The 20833-nt window shown below is 43.2% G+C and overlaps 1 protein-coding gene across 3 annotated transcripts in view; it reads left to right on the forward strand.

Moving 5' to 3' along the window:
• ARSB (arylsulfatase B) overlaps nt 1–20833 on the forward strand; it is a 105547-nt gene that overhangs the window by 9049 nt on the left and 75665 nt on the right. For all 3 annotated transcript variants that reach the window (XM_063453587.1, XM_063453588.1, XM_063453586.1), the window contains 2 exons: nt 6–196; nt 911–1118. In XM_063453587.1, the coding sequence (XP_063309657.1) occupies nt 6–196; nt 911–1118 (399 nt within the window). The remainder of the gene's footprint in view (nt 1–5; nt 197–910; nt 1119–20833) is intronic.

Raw genomic sequence — 20833 nt, forward strand, 5'->3', positions numbered from 1 at the left:
TTTAGGGTATTTGACGGGCGGTGAAGATTACTATAGTCATCAAAGATGTTATGAAAATAAAACTTTAAATATATCAAGATGTGCTCTCGACCTCCGAGATGGAGAAGCTGCGGCTACTGGTTACTTGAATAAATATTCCACGCACCTATTTACAGAACGAGCCGTGGATCTTATCGCTAACCATCAGATCGAAAAGGTAAGCGCTTATTTAATGGCTATTACTGCACATTGATGATCTGTTTGGACATCTTGTAAAAATGACCTTTCTCTATAAGATGGAAACCTCTGGTTATAAATTACGATCCTAATTTTTCTTTGATGTTTCAAAATAATACAAAATAGACTAAACAGAATCAATAGAGTCAACTGCTTGCTGGTCGAAAATGGCGACCCTCTCAGGAAAATATGGTATCACACAGGAAAAGTCTTAGATGCACTTTTTGTGTTTTTAATAGAACATTGTATGCACAATATCCGCTATAACGTAGTAGTTATGGTGCAAAGATTCTTTGGTGCATTCCAGACAATTTCTGTAAAACAGTTTCAGAGCGATTTGACAAAAAGGCCTGGTTTCTTCCAGCACCGAAGCCCTTTGGCTGTAGTTTAGGTAATGGGTTTCACTTCCTTATTACTAGTCCAAGGCTGTCCAGACTTGAACAGCAATGACTGGGTGTGAGCGCTGGGGGCCGGTTTGCAGCTGGAAGTTGCACGCACTGGGACCTCCATGCTTGAGAGACTACGAGAGTATGGGGGTACAGGTTGCTCATTCTGGCTGTTCTTCCCCTTATAGTGACGGTGTGTGAGCATATTGCGGCAGCTGCCCAAACACCACCACAAAGTCACCAAAAAACAGTGCGCCGTGTCTGGGGCACCATTGCTGATTTTTAGATTCCTCCCCCATGTTTTGCAGCCTTTATTCCTCTACCTGGCTTACCAGGCGGTCCATGCTCCCCTGGAAGTTCCGGAGCCATACACACAACCCTACGCTTTCATCAAAGACAAGAACCGGCGTCTCTATGCTGGGATGGTGTCCGCTTTGGATGAAGCTGTGGGAAATGTCACCGATGCCTTGAAGAAGAAGGGAATCTGGGACAACACGGTTTTTATATTCTCTACCGGTAAGTTTGCAATATTTATTTATTAATGATAGGTATGTGATACTTGGATTCTGTTTAATAACCGTATTTTGTAATTCTTCTTTAGTTCTTCTACATAATACAGTTGCAATCGAAATTATCCAACCCCATTGAAAATCAGGTTTATTGTCAAAATGTACAGATTTTCAGCGGTTTGCATTGAACAAACCAAACAAAAGCAATTGAAATAGCGAAATAGCTCAACACAACGAATGCTTTAAGCGATTTCCCCAAATTCAAGTGAAAATACGACTTATAACGACTCTGTACTAAAGCATTCAAGCCTATATATAGATTTATATACTAATCGTACTCTTCACTCATCTCTTACCTATCGCTTTCACACACTGCGCTCTCACCCTGCACACTACATTCACACACTGCACACTACATTCACACACTGCACTCACACCGCACACTACATTCACACACTGCACTCACACCGCACACTACATTCACACAGTGCACACTGCACTCACACTGCACACTACATTCACACACTACACTCACACACTGCACACTGCACTCACACCGCACACTACATTCACACACTGTACATTGCACTAACACCCTGCACACTACATTCACACACTGCACATTGCACTAACACCCTGCACACTACATTCACACACTGCACTCACCTTGCACACTGCGCTCACACCCTGCACACTACATTCACACCCTGCACACTACATTCACACACTGCATTCACCCTGCACACTGCATTCACCCTGCACACTGCACTCACACACCGCACACTACATTCACACATCGCACTAACACTATGCACACTACATTCACACACTGCACACTGCGCTCACACACTGCACACTACATTCACACCCTGCACACTACATTCACACACTGCAGTCTGTGTGTTTCTCCCAAGCAATCTTTTCACTTACTAGTTAGAAAATTGGTGAAATAAGAACGTGTGTGTAGTTCTATGTAAAAGTTTTTTATATCGGGGGCGGAGCTTCGCGGCGAAACGAGCCGGACGCCATTACAGGCAGCTCCGTGCAAACAGCACACAATCCGCGGCATATCTGCCAAACCACACGCCATCCAGGCGAAAAACTACCGGCACACAATAGGGGAGACCATCCTGCACAACCCGATGCCATTTCGGTACACACCGAGGCAGGCAAAGCCCAAATCCAAAAACCGGGCCTACCTCACACCAAACTACCGCGGCCTGGAGTACCTGTGGGGCGGAGAAAGCCTGGGAGACTACAGCGACGATCCACTGCAGGACCTCGATCACATCCACAAGGAGATGGGGCGCAGATCGCAAAAACCACAGCAAGGTACAGCACAGCCAGACATAGGGGTAATGCTGCAAAAACACACCCCAGCCAAAATGGCGGCCGAACAGGGCCCTGACCTTCCACAGGCAGATCCCCCTCCAGCCCAAAACACCCAAGGGGAAACAGGGGAAACAGAGAAAACCCAGCAACCCACCCAGGCTATGACCCTCAAACCCACACCCCTGCTAGGAGCTGCAAACCCAGCCACCAAACAGGATCTGCAGCAGATGCAGACCATGCTGCAAGATATCCAAAGCCTGCTGGCAGCAGACTTACCAGCGCTCAAAATGAGCATGCAGCAGATCACAGAAAAAGTGACCAACACAGAGGGACAAGTCAAAACAATCCAGGGAGAAATCTCCACACTGCAAAACTCACTCCACCAACTACAACAAGACCACCAGCACATGGCAATCCAACTAGCAGTACAGGAGGACAAAAGCCGGCGTAACCATATCAAAATAAGAGGAATCCCGGCCTCGGTTAGCAATGACGACCTACCGCACTACGTGAGGCGACTCACACAATCTCTACTCCCTTTGGCAGTAACGAAGAAGCTCACCTTCGCAGGGATCTACCGACTGCCTACCCCACCCAGAGCAGCAGCAACACTAGCTGGAGACGTCATCATTCGCTGCGTCCTACCCCAAGATAAAGGGCACATCATGAGCGCGCTCAAGGGCAAAACCCCGCTTGATTTTGAAGAAGCCCAACTGACCTTTTACCAGGACTTATCCAAGGCCACTCTCCAATGGAGGAAATCGCTAACTGAACTCACCAGCCTATTACGCACGGCGGGAATACCATACAGGTGGGGAAACCCGCGCTCCTTACTTGTCACCCATCAGGGGGCAACACATAAACTCACCTCTGGGACTGAGGCTTCTGAACTTCTCACACAGTTGGGCCTACAGAACCTGCCTGCCCGGGGCACAACCCACGACTGGAACCCAGCGACCTCAGAAACATTTGTACCAAGAAGACAGAGAACCAATGCACAAGCCACCTGACGGACAGGGGGGGAGAAGTCTCCTGCTCCTGTCCGCTCAACGGCGACACTACTTTGCCATGTTTAAGGCTTCATGTATTATGTTTTCTCCCTACCCTCCACGCCCTATAACCACAAAGTTTAATGCACCTGGTTAGCACATACTAGCGGTAACGGCCGACGCAGACACACAACCGCAATACCAGCATATGGTATCCGCAGCTCCGGACGACACACCCCCCCCCCGACAGCCCCACGGTTAGGGCCGCCACCCCTCACGAGTAGTCTACACCGACACTGACCCACTAAACCCCCAAGGGGCATAGAAACACTCACTAGGACTACTCATGTGACTCACCAACCGACGACACAACTCTCACTGAACCAAGCCAGGCCCCCGAAACGCGCTACAACCTCACTCAATAAGTTAACAGCTTAGTTGGGCCCAGATATCCACTACAACCCAACACCTAGGTAACAAACCCGCGAAATACTAACTCATCTGCACTCCTACAAAACCACACACTATACCTAGGAGTACACACCAGTAACAAAAAATTGTGCTGAATCCGACTGAATGCATCAAACAACTACAATTGTAACCTGTTATATTCTCATGTGATGCATTTGCTGTACCATATTTATATCTCTCATGCACGCAAAAATAAAGAATTTAAAAAAAAAAAAAAAAAGTTTTTTATATCAATTAGTACCTGAACCATGTTTCTTTGAGACACTCAGTTTGTCTTCCCCAATGTTCTGTCCTCTGTACCTCACTGTCAGTCTATCATGCCTTCCTAGGTAAACTTATCAGCTCCCTTGGCTTGCGATGTAATTTCTCTGCAGATGACACAAATCTATCTGATCTCTCACCTTCCCTCTGTATTCGTGTTTTGGACAATTTCTAACTGGATGGCTGCTCACTTCCTGAAACTCGATCTCTCCAAAACAGAAATTCTGGTCTTTCCTCCCTCGAGCGTTGCTACCCCAGCATCTGTTTCCCTCCAAGTCAACCGCACTACCATCAGTTCTACCTCGCAGGCTCACTGACTGTATATTCTCTTTGATTCCACCCTCTCCTACACCCATCATGCCAGGACAATCTCCAAATCCTGACACTTCCATCTTAAAATCATAGCACGCATCCGCCCCTATCTAAGTCGCTACAGTGCTGGTCCATGCCGTTTTCATCTCTCATCTTGACTACTGCTATAGACTTCTCAGTAGTCCTATGTGTTCCCAACATTCCCCGCTATAGTCTATTTATAAATAATTATAATGAGTGCGACAGCGAGGCTCGTCTTCCTGCCCGCCTATGCCTCCCCCCTCTGTTGGTCTTTACACTGGCTTCCCATAAGAATATAGGGCTCAAATTAAAAGTCTCGTCTTTGCTTATGAATCTCTACATAACACTGCTCCTCACCTATCCTCATACACCAGTATTTCCTATCCAGGCCCCTACGCTTTGCCGAAGATCTGCGTCTATTCTCTGTTCATACTCTCACGTCCGCCTTCAAGGCTTCTCTAGGGCTGCACCGTTCCTATGGAACTCTGTTCCCTGCTTTATCAGGCTTTCACCCAGTCTCCAATCCAACAACTCATTGAAATCTCACATCATCAGGAAGGAATATCAATTAAACTGTTACTAGCTTTCCCTCCTGCACCTTGGTAACCCACCCTGCTTCCTCTCCTGCTACTGTGTTACTAATCTAATAATCTACTTTCACCATACATGAAATATCTTACCATTACCTCAATTTACCCCACTCCCCCTAGAGTGTAAGCTTGTTTGAGCAGCACCTTCAGCCCTTTCCCTATATGTCCAGCTTGTCTTACTGCACATTAGCGTCTGTTAGTCCACCTACTGAATAGCGTGATAGCTTTCCTATGTCATTCCACCCTGGGCACTCCCATCACACTCAGTCTGTCCTTGGTGTATATTTATATTTATGTATTTATGAACCTACCATATATTCCTTTATCAGATATTCAAGTTGGAGAAGGTCCGTATGTCAAATACGACCTAAAAACTAAACTAAACTGTCAAATACGACCTAAAAACTAAACTGTTGCAATATCTCCTTTATCATCCACCCTCTGGCTTTATGTAAATATGGTGATATGGGATTCCTAATTTCCTATGAATATCTTCACTTCCTCATGGGAACGACTAATTCTGAATAAGCTCAGGTTCATCACACAGCCTTAATGAAAATAGCCATAGGAGCTGTGACCTCTTCTAACCTTTTACTTTATAAAATATGGAACCAACATACTTTGACTATTCAATAACTACCCTCACTCTCCCTGTTCAGAGCCAGATCGCCCTCAAACCAGCCACTATTTACGGCCTGGTGGGGGTTTCTCAATTTCCTTGTCTCGCAGTTTTGCTTAAATGCAGCAGAATTTGCTGAATCTTTCTTAAAAACCTTAATTTTCACATAAAAAAAATGTTTCTGAAACATGAGAATTCTATGATGTGGTTCCTGTGGTTTAGTTAAAATATTACTTTTATTTGTTCATATATCATAAGAAAGAGTCCACTGCGTTAGTGTGAATTAGCCGTGTTGTCTGAATAATCCACCAGATTTCACCAGGACTGTATTCCTGTTACAATATTGGTTAGAAAAATAAACCCGGTCTATTTTCAATTCAGCGCTTAAATTGATGACTTCACACACATAGAGCTCTTCAGCTTGCTGTGTACGGAGTATCCCATCTTAGCACTTTAACACTTTATAAAAATAACTATTTCACTTTTATGATTTACAAAAATAAAAGTAAACAAACACACAATGATAAGTGATAAAATAATAAGCACAACGCGTTTCGACCGTAGCTGGTCTTCCTCAGGTGCATATTGTGCTTATTATTTTACCACTTATTGTGTGTTTGTTTACTTTTATTATTGTAATAAAATATATTACTTCCTTCCTGATCTTTATCATAACAACGGGGCCCATCGACTTAACAACACACTGAGTGGATATACAACACCTACCGAGTTCAGAGCCGACCTTAAGGGTTCTAAAATATGTGAGTGTTCTCCATATTTTGTTTTTAAGGAAACCATTTTTATACAGTCTGTGTATGTCGCTTTTATGTTTGTATTAATAAGTTTTATCCTGTATGTTGATGCCGAAGTGAAGTACGCTTACCATTTTGTGCGCTATCACCCTATTTTTTTCTCCAACATCTGCAGCTTTTGCAAACTGTTTTAGATGTACCCCCAATGAAAAAAGGGATAATTAAATGCATGCCTGTTTTCATTGTGGGTATATCTACTAAACAGTGATTTTTTTGAGCAGTGCAGTGTCCCTTTAATTTCACTCACAATAATTCTATGTTAATGTTACCCTCACACATACATAACAAACTATCCACACTCTGCATGCACATACTCTTCCTCCCACTAGCTGCATGCACTACCTACTCACATACATATTCACATTACTAGCCACTGACACATTCACATCATTCACATAACTACCCACTGACACATTCACATCATTCACATAACTATCCACTGACACACATTCATATCATTCACGTAACTAGCTACTGATATACTTAGCCAATCACTGACATAGATAACTAATCACACACATATACCTCGATATATAGGCACCCTGTGGGGATATTTATGGGATAATAATAGTAAACAGTTGAGAATTGCCCACTATTTCAATTCTCAGATCCCAAAGATCGTTATCGTGTAAGTGAAATGTATGCCATATAAATAAAATCACAATTTGTTATAAAAATAGATACAATTTATTGTGACATTTTAAATAATTATAATAAGTAACATGCGTGACAATAATCAATAAATATTTAGTATAACAGAGTATGCAATACAATATGGTAATGTAAAAACATCTCCCAATGGCTAACACAGTCTTAATTGTCAAGAAGTATTATGACAGTATTTCACAGAAAGAAAGTGAAAGTTTCACACAGAGAAAGCTTCCAGCGAATAGCCATAAAAACTTTAGCTGACAGTTAGAATAACCCTTTCAATGCTGGCTAGACCTCCTAAGTAATTAAGACCTATTCTCATGTAATTTTAAATAAAATAACAATTAAACCAGTTCATTAGTCATTTCTTGGAACCATCCAATAAGAGTAATCTACTATGTTCTATAACCAGAATTTTAACTTGCCTAAACAGATATTTTATCTTATTTTAGAGCAAATCAATACACCTGGATAAATATCACGATATGCTAACATGTGATATGTCACATTAAATACATAATTAATCTTTTCCCATCTGCAGATTGGGATGTCATAATTATATATTCTTTAGTAACTAAGATTTCTAAATATCGAAATCTGATCGTGATTTATCCAGTCATATATCATGCTATTAGAACATTTTAATTAATTTAGATTAATTAAATGAAGCCAGTATAATTACCAGTTGAGTAGATATTTTCATCAGATTAGTAGGTATTCTCAGGAATTTGAATGTCATGGGTCTCTTTCTCTGTCTCCTGACTTAGCCTGCTTCCAACTCTTTGCCCCTGACTGCTCACTCTCTTGCTTTCTCTGCATACCTCTCTCTTCCCTTTGTCTTAACTTTTAAGCACAAAGGAAAAATTCACTAGGTGATAGACCAATAGAAACACTGGAGGTGTGGTTACCTTCTAGATAACAATTTAAGTATTTGGTCTATAGAGGGCAGTTAACTTTTCCTGGTGGCTATTTTGACGTCATTTACCTTATCTTTATAGTTGTCTATAACTCAAGTTTTCTGTCAGTTCAAGAGTTTCTTCGAATTTTCTTCAGACTATGTGTCTGTTAAATTCGGCTATAATTTCTAATATGACAGTTATAATACTAAATATGACCCTTAAATTACAATAGGACTCTTATACATTATCGAAAGTAAAATTAAATTATTTAATCTTCTCTGTCACAAATGTCTGGGTTTTAGAATTAATTATATTCCATTAGCATTTAGCTAACAGTCTGTCCATCCCCCGTTCTCATTTCTTATCACTCGATTTGTATATACAAGCATTCCTTAGCTCTGGCAAAGTGGTTAGTTACAGAAAGGATAGCAATTTCGTGTCTCTTTGTTAGCTTGAAAATAACAAAATGGAGTCTGTTCTGTTCAGAGTGACTCAGAATATACACTTTTAATTTCTATCATAGCACAAAATGTCTGCCGATATAAATACCCTGACAACCCAATCATTCACACACATAGACAACTACACAACTCCCCAATCACTGAAGGTCCGTTACATCCAAACACATAGCTACCCGGTCACTCACACACATACACATTCAGACACTGTCACACATACTGTCAGTGTAATGAGTTCTCTCCTTCCTTGCAGGAGATCAGGGTACAGGGGTAGGACAGACAGGGGCTCAGGAGACACACCATTCTCTCCCTAATATCTAGAGTAATGATTTCTCAAGGAGAAGCGACTGCTTTAGGGCTTCCCTTGCCCTCCTGCGCAGCGTCCTGAATCACAGCTTTCAAAGGAAATAAAGACATAACATCTAGCTGTGAATCAGGGAGGGAAGGTAAGGGAGGTACCCGCTCCCCTGCATGGAATAGGGGTCAGCCATGGGAGAGCTTCTAATATCTTCAAAGTGACGGAGATATAAACTGTATGTTGGTGTGTTATGCAGAATGAAGCTGTTATACTCCGTTTCTGCCACAAGAGGTCACATGGCATCCATTGATTCCACATTATTATTATTATTATTATTATTATCGCATTTATGTAGCGCCAACAGATTCCGTAGCGCTTTACAATATTATGAGAAGGGGGATTTAACTATAAATAGGACAATGACAAGAAAACTTACAGGAACGATAGGTTGAAGAGGACCCTGCTCAAACGAGCTTACATTCTATAGGAGGTGGGGTATAAAACACAATAGGACAGGAAATATCAATCAAATAGGGTGGGAGTGAAGCAGAGCTGGAGGAGAGAGTAGAGTGCTGCCCTTTAGGAGAGAGCAAGAGACAGGTATGTGAGGTAGAGGTTACTCTGGGAGGCCATAAGCTTTCCTAAAGAGATCAGCTTTAAGGCACTTCTTAAACGATTGAAGATTAGAGGAGAGTCTGATGGCGGTAGACAGGCTATTCCATAGGAAGGGAGCTGCCCGCAAGAAGTCCTGCAAACGCGAGTTGGCCATACTGGTGCGAGCAGTGGACAGGAGAAGGTCACAGGCAGAGTGTAGAGACTGAGAAGGGGCATACCTATGGATCTGTGAAGAGAAATAAGAGGGGCTAGAATTGTTCAGTGCTTTATAGGTATGGGTTAGCACTTTGAAGCCAATGTAAGGACTGACAGAGGGGTGAGGTGTGAGAGAACCAACCAGAGAGGAAAATCAGTCTGGCGGCAGCATTCATTAAGGACTGTAGAGGGGCAATACGGCTTTTGAGAAGACCAATTAGGAGAGGGTTACAATAATCCATGCAGGAAACTACTAGAGCATGGACAAGCTCCTTGGTAGCATCTTGCGTAAGAAAGGGGTGTGTAACGGAACCGCTGGCACCCCGATCGGGTACCCTCCGCTGATGGATGCTCCTAGTGCTTTCCGAGGACTCCAAGCACTCTGCCCGACACCATAACCACTGCAGACCCCACGAAACGCCGCAGCTTGGTTGGGGTCTCACCGTCTCCACCCACTCTGGGCCCAAGACCAGGGTCCTCTCCGAATTCCAGAGAGCAGGAACAAAACCAAGCTCTTAGCAGAGCTTAGTGATTATACCCTGGGGAGTAGTCCCCAGAGTGTAGTTCTCCAATCCCCCAAACATGAGCCGAAACTTCATGAAGGTCCAAGATGATCTCAGGTGCTAGCACACCCAGTCTGGCTTTTATTACAGTTGTTGCAAATACAGGACCGCCCACAGGGAGGGATAAAATAACCAATCATATCACAGTTACATCCCACATATTCCCTCCCCTTATCCTGAGAGGAAACCCAATTATACATACAGTTAAAACATACTTTTTACCCAACTTTCATAACTCTAAAACCATACATCCAATCTCCATAAAGAGATTACATATTCAGACTCCGCATACTTTAAACATAAACATTCTCAAAAATCATACAAATCCCTCCAGTAGATAAAAAGTTACACGGAAGTCCTTTTATGACCGACCGCAAGCACATTTTCTTGCCCAAAACAGTTCCATGGGTTTGGGCTGTGCAATCGGTCAATTTCCTGCATAAAAAACGGCTAAGTCCCGTTCGAAGTGTTGCCGGTACTTCGACTTTAGTCGAAGTGTCAAAGCGGAGGCGATGGTAAGGGTCGGCGGTGTTCGACGTTAAAATGGCTGCCGCCACGTGGTCCTTTGTCCGATGCCGGTCACTTCGACTTCGACAACTTCGGTAACTTCGGCTTTAGTCGAAGTGTCGAAGTGGAGGCGATGGTAAGGGTCTGCGGTGTTCGACGTTAAAATGGCCGCCGCCACGTGGTCCTTTGTCCGATGACGGTCACTTCGACAACTTCGGTAACTTCGGCAACTTCGGCACTTCGGCTGCATCCGACGTGCTATATAAAAAGTGCCAATCCTTCTCCCACAGTAATTCAAGGGCCAGAATGAGTGACATACACTCTGTTAGGGCCGAACACTGTTTTTAAAGGGCCCAATCTCCCAGGGCCATAGTCCAAAGGCAGCATGCGGGCAACCAGGCTTCTCCAATGCCCAGTGGCGAGGTTGGTTTCGTCACAGGGTGGATGCGGGCTATGTTTTTAAGATGGAATCTACAGGATTTGGCAACATACTGGATGTGAGCCTCAAAGGTGAGGTCAGAGTCAAGTATGACGCCAGGACAGTGCGCTTGCATGGATGGACTACTAACTTGAAGGGAGAGCAAAAGAGGAGGATCAGCATTAGGAGGAGGAAAGACCAGGAGCTCAGTTTTAGAGAGATTGAGTTTCAGTAAGCAGGAGGACATCCAGTCAGAGATGGAAGATAGGCAAGCAGTAACACGTTGCAGGACGGCAGGGTGAGGTCCGGGGAGGAGAGATGTATCTGGGTGTCATCAGCGTACTGGTGGTACGAATCCAAAAGAGGGAATAAGTTTGCCAAGAGAGGCAGTATAAAGAGAAAATAGAAGGGGACCAAGGACAGAGCCTTGGGGGACTACAACCGAGGCAGGAAGAGGAATGAGCGTTGGGAGAGGTACGAGGAAAACCACGAGAGGTCAGCATCACAGAGACCAAGTGATTGAAGAGTTTGAAGAAGGAGAGCATGATCAAAGGTGTCAAAGGCAGGTCAAGAATAATTAGTATGGAGTAGTGGACTTTGGGTTTAGCTGCGATTTGGTCGTTAGTAACTTTGATAAGAGCAGTCTCAGTAGAGTAGAGAGGGCGGAAGCCAGATTGAAGAGGGTCAAGGAAAGAGTTGGAATTGAGAAAGTGAGACACACGGGTAAAGACAAGTCTTTCCAGAAGCTTTGAGGAAAAAGGGAGCAGGGATATGGGACGATAGTTAGAGGGGGAGGACGGATCAATAGATGTTTTTTTTTCTGGATAAGTACTATAGTGGCATGTTCAAGGACAATTCCAGAAAAGAGAGAAAAGTTGAAGATGTGTGTTAGGGAAGGCACAAGACTAGGGGAGAGAGATCTGATAAGGTGAGATGGGACAGGATCGAGCGGGCTAGTGGTGGGGCGAGAGGAAATGAGAAGCGCAGCCACCTCCTCTAGGTAGCATTGAGGCGTTAAAACAAAATCAGGAAAAAGCGGATGAAAGGGAATTTAAATTTAAGGCTATGAGGGAATGGCAGAGATCAGATAGGTAAAAGTCATAAATAGGGAACATCATAAATTAACAAGGCTTAGAGTGCAAGAACTAACACTAGCAAAACAAATATTTAACTAAACAAGAGTTAAGGATGGAGGGTGCAATAGTCCTCAGTTAAGCAGTAATAATGTCTACAATTTTCACTTGCAATTCAAATTCATTGATGTAATAAGAATGATCGACTTAAAATAATATAAGGAAAACTTGCTTTCTGGAAACTGGAAATGTTTGCAAATGGGAATTTGTGTATTGATCCTGAGTATATAAAGTGCAAATTACGCTTAATCAATTAACAACTATTTGTGTAAAACAAATGTCAAATGTGTGCGTGCGTACATGTGTTTGTGTATATGTATGTGTATGTATATATATACACACACTAATTCTGTATCTTTTTTGCAAGCATACTTTACATATTTTTCATTACACCTTAAGGGGACCTTCCGGGAACCCATACATTTTAGGTTCCCATACTAGGTTTGCCCCAAGCTATGCCAATTTATTCATGGCCGACAGGGAGTCCACAGCCATTTTCAATTTGCATACTTGGAGGGCAAACCTGGTCTCATATTTTAGATACATTGATGACCTCTTTTTTTTTTTTTTTTTGGGATGGATCCGAGGAAAACCTCATCTCTTTTATTGATAATCTTAACGTTAATAATAGAGGTATAATTTTAACATATGAATTTAGCAGAGAACAAATCAATTGTTTAGATTTAAATATACTTATTAAAAATGGGCAACTACATACAAAGACGTGTTTTTTTTTAAAGTTTGTGTAAATACGGCCATTGACAAATCAAGCATAACAAAACTGTATCTTTTTTCCCCACAAACTAAAGGTTTTTACAAATGTAAATCATGTATAGTATGCAAAACCACTGTACCATCCAAATTAACTCAATTCACTTCAAACATAACAAAAAAGACTTACAAAATCAATGAGTTTATTAACTGCAGTACTAAAAATTTTATTTATCTGCTTGAATGCCCATGTGGCTTCCAGTACGTCGGAATGACCACAAGGAGCTTATAAATAAGACTAAGCGAACACGGCAGAAATATAAAAAATGGATATCCAAATCATTCAGAATCCAAACATTTTATTAACCATAATAAATATCCCAAACTGTTAAAATGTACAGGTATCAAAAAATGCACTTTACCCTGGAGAGGAGGTGATCTAAAAAATGTTTTAGGGAAAAATAAAATGGACTGGGTCTATAAGTTACAGACTCTGATGCCCCAAGGGTTAAATGCAGAATTTGATTTATTCCATTTTTTATAAACATTTCATGTGTGTTTTTAATTTTATTTTTAATTTTTATTTTTACCTCCAATAAGATTATAACATATACATATATATACTCATATGTGTAACATATATATGCCAATATGATCTTTGCATTTACATCCGTGTTCCAGTTCATACAGAATTCATTTTAATTAAGTGTTTTTACTTTCATCTTACATATATTTACCTACCTAAATCTATTTCTATTTGCATATGTGTTTGATTTTCATTAGGATCCATGTTATGTATTTTTATTCTTATCGTATATGTTAATTAATTTATTTATTCTCTGCCAATTTTCTTTTATTCTGCCCCTCCCCCCTCCCCCCCCAATATGGCGGTCGCTTATTCCCCTACTAATATGTCTCCTATCCTATGCTTTAATGCTATCCTATGCTTTAACCCTCCCCCCTATTCTATTTCACTACATTTCCCATATCCCCTATTCTATGTTCTAACAACTCCTCCATGTCGGCTGCAGCTTCGTGCCCGCGTCAAACTCTATGTTTTACCACTCACTCCTTATCCCAAGTGTCGGCTGCAGCTTCGTGCACTCTTGCTACATTCCGCACAACACCCCCGGTATGACGCTTACACGTGTCTTCATTTTGATCCGTCTGCTTACATTTTCGCCGACTATACTAATAGCCTCAATAGCCCCAGTAGCCCTTGCGGCATATACATCACGTGAGTAAACTTTTCAGTGTATATCAGGCTCCCTACACCGCGTTTTTAAATATCTATTTACATGAATAAGCTCATACCCCATTAGATTTTCTGTAAATACCAACTACAATATGTTTTAAAGTGGTAAATAACGTTTTTTTATTTTATGCTTTCTGATTGACTGACGTTATTTTGGCGCCAATTTTAATTATCTGTACTCCTATTTAAACCCACATTGCCAGCTAATCTATTCTATTCCAGGGCTTCCCAAACTTTTATGGCCCGAGACCCACTTTTCAAAATGGTAATTTTTCGAGACCCACTTGCTTTTTTTAATGCATATTTTAAAAAGTGAACACCATGACATCCGCTTTAGAGGCATACAATTGGCACACCATAGCAATCCGCTTTAGATGTACACCATGGCAATTGCTTTTAGAGGCATAAATCTGGCACACCATGGCAAACAGCTTAAGAGGCATACAATTGGCACACTATAGCAATCCGCTTTAGATGTACACCATGGCAATTGCTTTTAGAGGCATAAATCTGGCACACCATAGCAAACAGCTTAAGAGGCATACAATTGGCACACTATAGCAATCCGCTTTAGAGGCATACAGTTGGCATACCATGGCAATCAGTTTTATAGGCTTACAATTGGCACACCATGGCAATCAGTTTTACAGGCATACAATTGGAACATTATGGCAGCTTTAGATGCATAAAATAGGCATACCGTGGCAATCAGTTTTAGAGGCATACAGTTGGCATACCATGGCAATCAGCTTTATAGGCTTACAATTGGCACACCATGGCAATCAGTTTTACAGGCATACAATTGGAACATTATGGCAGCTTTAGATGCATAAAATAGGCATACCGTGGCAATCAGTTTTAGAGGCATACAGTTGGGCATACCATGGCAATCAGCTTTACAGGCTTACAATTGGCACACCATGGCAATCAGCTTTACAGGCATACAATTGGAACATTATGGCAGCTTTAGATGCATAAAATTGCTACATTATGGCAATCAGTTTTACATGTATAAACTTGGCACATCATGGCAACTTTAGGTGCATAAAATTGGCACACCAGTGCAATCAGTTTTAGAGGCTTACAAATGGCACACTATGGCATCCAGGTTTAGAGGCATACAATTGGAACATCAGGGCAGCTTTAAATACATAAACTTGGCACACCATGGCAATCAGCTTTAGATGCATAAACTTGGCACACCATGGCAATCAGCTTTAGATGCATAAACTTGGCATATCATGGCAATCACTTTTAGATGCATAAACTTGGCATATCATGGCAATCACTTTTAGATGCATAAACTTGGTACATCATGGCAATCAGCTTTAGATGCATAAACTTGGCATATCATGGCAATCACTTTTAGATGCATAAACTTGGCACATCATGGCAATCAGCTTCAGAGGCATACAATTGGCAAACAGTCAGATGCATTAAATTGGCACTCCATGGCAATCAGCTTTAAAAGCATACAATTGGCACACCATGGCAATCAGCTTTAGATGCATAAAATTGGCATATCATGGCAGTTTTAGAGGCATAATTTGGCATATCATGGCAGTTTTAGATGCATAATGTTGATATATCATGGAGTTTTAGAGGCAGAAACTTTACATATCATGGCAATCAGTTTTAGAGGCATACAACTGCTTACTCACAGACTCAGTCAGAATCAGACGTTGTGTCCTGCTCATCCAGGCCCCTCACATTGATTATCCCAGTGGTGGAACTAATGTAGAGAGAGCCCTGGTGCAAGTATGCTTTCTGGGGCCCCCTCTAGTGCAAGTGTGGCCAAAAGGTAGATCTCCATCTGTCGGAGAACTTCAACAATGCTATGCCTGCTGGGAATCTACCATTTGCCCATCGTTGCAGGGTTATATTTGTGAGCAGTGTTTGAGCGTTTAAATGTAAGCATGTTTGTGTATTAAAGGACCACTATAGTGCCAGGAAAACAAACTCGTTTTCCTGGCACTAAAGTGCCCTGAGGGTGCCCCCACCCTCAGGGTCCCATTCCCGCCAGGCTGAAGGGAGAGAAAGGGGGTTAAAAACTCACCTTTCTCCAGCGCCGGGCTCTCTCCTCCTTTAGCCGTCATCGGCTGAATGCGCATGCGCAGCAAGTGCCGTGCGCGCATATAGCCAGTCCATAGGAAAGCATTCTCAATGCTTTCCTATGGACTCTGGCGTCTTCTCACTGAAAATCACAGTAAGAAGCGCTGAAGCGCCTCTAGCAGCTGTCAATGAGTCAGCCACTAGAGGCTGGATTAACCCATTTGTAAACATAGCAATTTATCTGAAACTGCTATGTTTACAGCAGGCAGGGTTAATCCTAGATGGACCTGGCACCCAGACCACTTCATTAAGCTGAAGTGGTCCTTTAAGTATGTGTGTGCAAGTATGGGAGTGTTTGTATGTACTGTTGCCATTGGAATGTAGTGGTGTACTTGTTTGTAATGTTTGCGTCTGAACGCAGGGGTGTTTGAATGTAGAGCTGGACTTTAAATGCAGGTGTGCTTTTTGTGTGTAGTGTCGGTGTTTGAATGAAGGGGTGTTTGTATATCATTTTAGTGTTTTAATACATGGGTGTTTTGTATGTAATGTTTGAGTTTGATTGCAGTGCGTGTGTAATGGATGCAGTGTGTGTATATTGTGAATATAAAATATACATATACACAATGTGTGTTTGGATGTAAGCATGTTTTTTGCATGGAGTATGTGTGCAGTGTATACACATACAGAGACACAAATACACACATACAGAGACACACACATACACATACTGACACAGCGATACACACACAATGACACTTATTTTCCTACACAAAGATACACATACACTCATGTAAACAGATACACACTGACACACAAATACACACACACTGACACAAAAGGAGACTCAGATACACATACATGCAGAGACAGGTGAGGGTGACCGTGTGGTAGGGAGTGTGTGTGCAGGTAACAGTGTAGGGGGGCAGGGTGAAAAAGGGTTACAGTGGGTGGGCAGGGGGAGAAAGTGTTACAGTGGGTGGGCAGGGGAGAGAAAGGGCTACAGTGTAGGGGGCAGGGGGAGAAAGGGCTACAGTGTAGGGGGCAGGGGGAGAAAGGGCTACAGTGTAGGGGGCAGGGGGAGAAAGGGCTACAGTGTAGGGGGCAGGGGGAGAGAGGGCTACAGTGGGGGGGCAGAGGGAGAGAGGGCTACAGTGGGGGGGCAGGGGGAGAGAGGGCTACAGTGGGGGGGCAGGGGGAGAGAAGGCTACAGTGGGGGGCAGGAAGAAAATGGGTTACAGAGGGGGAGCAGGGAGAGCAGGCGTTACCGTGTGGGGGGGCAGGGAGAGCAGGGGTTACAGTGGGGAGAGGGGGGCAGGGAGTGAAGGGGTTACAGTGTGGGGAGGGGGCAGGGAGTGAAGGGGTTACAGTGTGCGGAGGGGGGCAGGGAGTGAAGGGGTTACAGTGTAGGGAGGGGGGCAGGGAGTGAAGGGGTTACAGTGTGGGGAGGGGGGCAGGGAGTGAAGGGGTTACAGTGTGGGGAGGGGGCAGGGAGTGAAGGGGTTACAGGGTGGGGAGGGGGCAGTGAGTGAAGGGGTTACAGGGTGGGGAGGGGGCAGGGAGTGAAGGGGTTACAGGGTGGAGAGGGGGGCAGGGAGTGAAGGGGTTACAGCGTGGGGAGGGGGGCAGGGAGTGAAGGGGTTACAGGGTGGGGAAGGGGGCAGGGAGTGAAGGGGTTACAGGGTGGGGAGGGGGGCAGGGAGTGAAGGGGTTACAGGGTGGGGAGGGGGGCAGGGAGTGAAGGGGTTACAGGGTGGGGAGGGGGGCAGGGAGTGAAGGGGTTACAGGGTGGGGAGGGGGGCAGGGAGTGAAGGGTGGGGAGGGGGGCAGGGAGTGAAGGGGTTACAGGGTGGGGAGGGGGGCAGGGAGTGAATGGGTTACAGTGGGGGGGGGGGGGGGGTAGGGAGAAAATTATTTACATTAGGGGGCAGGATCTGGGGGCTGTGTCCTACCTTCATTAGACATCCCTGGTGGTCCAGTGTCTCCCTGGTAGTCCAGTGGGGTAACTCTCCGGTCTGAGCTCCGCCGGGTGCAGAGCTGCAGACAGTGTAATAAAAGTCTTGCGAGCTCCCTGAGTGTTGCCATGGTAACGCTCTGGGAGCTCGCGAGACTCCTATCACACTGTCTGCAGCTCTGCACCCGGCGGAGCTACAGACCGGAGCTGCTGGGCAGACTGACTGGAGGGAGCCCGGCGGCATACAGGGCAAACCGCCGGGCTCCCTCCTGGTGTCAGTCTGCTTGCCTGACTGCTCGGCGGCCCTGGATGTGTGGGTCAGCGCGACCCACTGGGAATCGCCCTGCGACCCACCAGTGGGTCGCGACCCACACTTTGGGAACCGCTGTTCTATTCCATTTTTAATAATGCCCTGTGTGGCGAAACACGTTAAAGGATTTTCATTTGTGTATTTTAACAATAAAAGTTTTTTTGGCTACTTTTAATTGTACGAATTCACTTTTTATTGTATTTTATATGCACATTTTACTGCTTGCATTTTTTTTTTTTACTGATCCTGGACTTAAAGAAATCCTAGGTGGGGATTATTCCACCAACGCTACTATAATAGAGCAGTACCTTCTGCTCTATACTTTTGAGTATATTTTATATACTACACTCCTTTTAAAATTGAGAGCACTATTGTTTTTTTTTAATATACCCTGGATACCTAAATCTGACTGATGGACACACCTCGCCATTGTATCCCGTAGTGGGGATTGTACCGCTAGACGCCATCCATTCCAGAGTTGGCTTAAGCTCTTTTAAATGTGAGTCTACTAGCTTTATTTTATCCATTTTACCCTAGGATCTCTGACGTATTTTACTATCGGCTGTCTGTCGTATCTCCCCTTGTCTCTACTCATTTACGGATATTTTATCATCCGGACGGATCAACTCCAGAGGATTGCACCCCTATTCTATCCTGTTATGTTACCGACACTTTTAGATGTATTTTACCATCCCGACGCATCAACCCTTAAAGATTGCACCACTATTTTAGCGAGATTCTATTACATTTTTTTACTTACATAGCCTCTTTTTATTATTGTATCATTTAGACCATTAGGTCGGTTTTCTAATTGGATATTTACTGTTACGAGACTTTGGGCGCAACCCTCACCTTCTTTCTGTTTTTACATCCTGTTTCTCAAAGGGTCTTAGAGGGACTCCCTTTTTGGGTTGCTGCCCTCCCATCCTGTTACTTAGCGCTGACTCTCCTTCCTGTTGTATTACCATTACATTTTAGGTGCAATGTGTAGCTTGTTAATTTTTTTATTCTTTTTTTTGTTGATTTGATTTATAAGCCCTCCCTTTATATTGCTATATGTGATGTCATGACAGTTTCTAGAATTTGTTGTTGCAACAGAATTACAACTCCAAGAAACCCAGCGTTTATTCACAGAGTTCAACTTACAGGATAAGCCCGGTACAACAATAAATAGTGTTTACTGAGTCACTTTGTAAGAGCCTGAGCTCAGTAGAGCCCGGGGAATTGCAGCAAAATGCAGGAATATTGAGAGTAGTATTATTTTTTGAATCCTCCTATGTAATTATTTAATCCTACCCTTCCCTGTAGCACTGGGATTTCCAGTAACATATTTACACATTTCTCGTACATCATTCTTAGATCACATGTGGTCTGCTCATCTCCTGAATCCCTTTCTCACCCAGTAACTGGTAACGCAAATCTCACATAATCTCCAAGCAACCCCTGCCTTGGGGTCTCAGGACGTCTTATCGGGGGTCCCTCTGCTATTGGGGTCTATGGGAAGTGGTGGAGAATGTAGTTACAGATATTTTTCTGGTTGCTTCCCTTGGCCTGTGAGGATATATCGGTCCTTATTCTCAATAACAGAACCACAAACCGCTCAGAACTACAAGTAACCTGCAGCTACATCTGGCTAAATGAGTATCAGTTCAGTAAATCTGCTATACACCTTATCCGTTATAGTGCTGTACAATTAAACCACCACTAGAGGGTGACCTATCCCCTCTCATCCACCTGCTCATTTTCCTTAAAATGAATCTGTCCCTCCCTCCTCCATGTCCGTGGTCCTAGCGGCCTCAATTTTAATACTGTTAAACTTTTTAAAAATAATTTCATACTTAATCATTTTGTAATAATTCAAAATGTTTATATATAAATATAGTGTGTATTTAATTTTTTTTTAAAACATATTTTCATATGTTGAAAAAAATCATTTAAAAAATGTTAAATAATTTGGAAAGCTTATCCAGCCATTTTTAAATCAAGCCCGAAGTTTCCAAAAATCCAGATTTGGGCTGACGGGGACCGTAGGTGGCTTTTAAACACCAGACAGGAGGAGGAGGAGGTGACTGTAGCAACCTGTGACACAGTACCAGTGCAGCCACATGTACTGTGAAGGGGTAAAACTAGTTTATATGAAAAGTCTCACTGATCTGAACCTTACATACTTTTCTAGCAAATAAAATCAAAATACTAAACTCCTAAAATAAAGCCAAGCAAGAACCATTTTAAGATGTATCACTAAAAACATACGAACAGTCTGATCTCTTTAACCAATCAGTGTAGCCTTGTAACCCTT

This window comes from Pelobates fuscus, chromosome 5, assembly GCF_036172605.1.
Source record: "Pelobates fuscus isolate aPelFus1 chromosome 5, aPelFus1.pri, whole genome shotgun sequence".
Classification (NCBI taxonomy): Eukaryota; Metazoa; Chordata; class Amphibia; order Anura; family Pelobatidae; genus Pelobates; species Pelobates fuscus.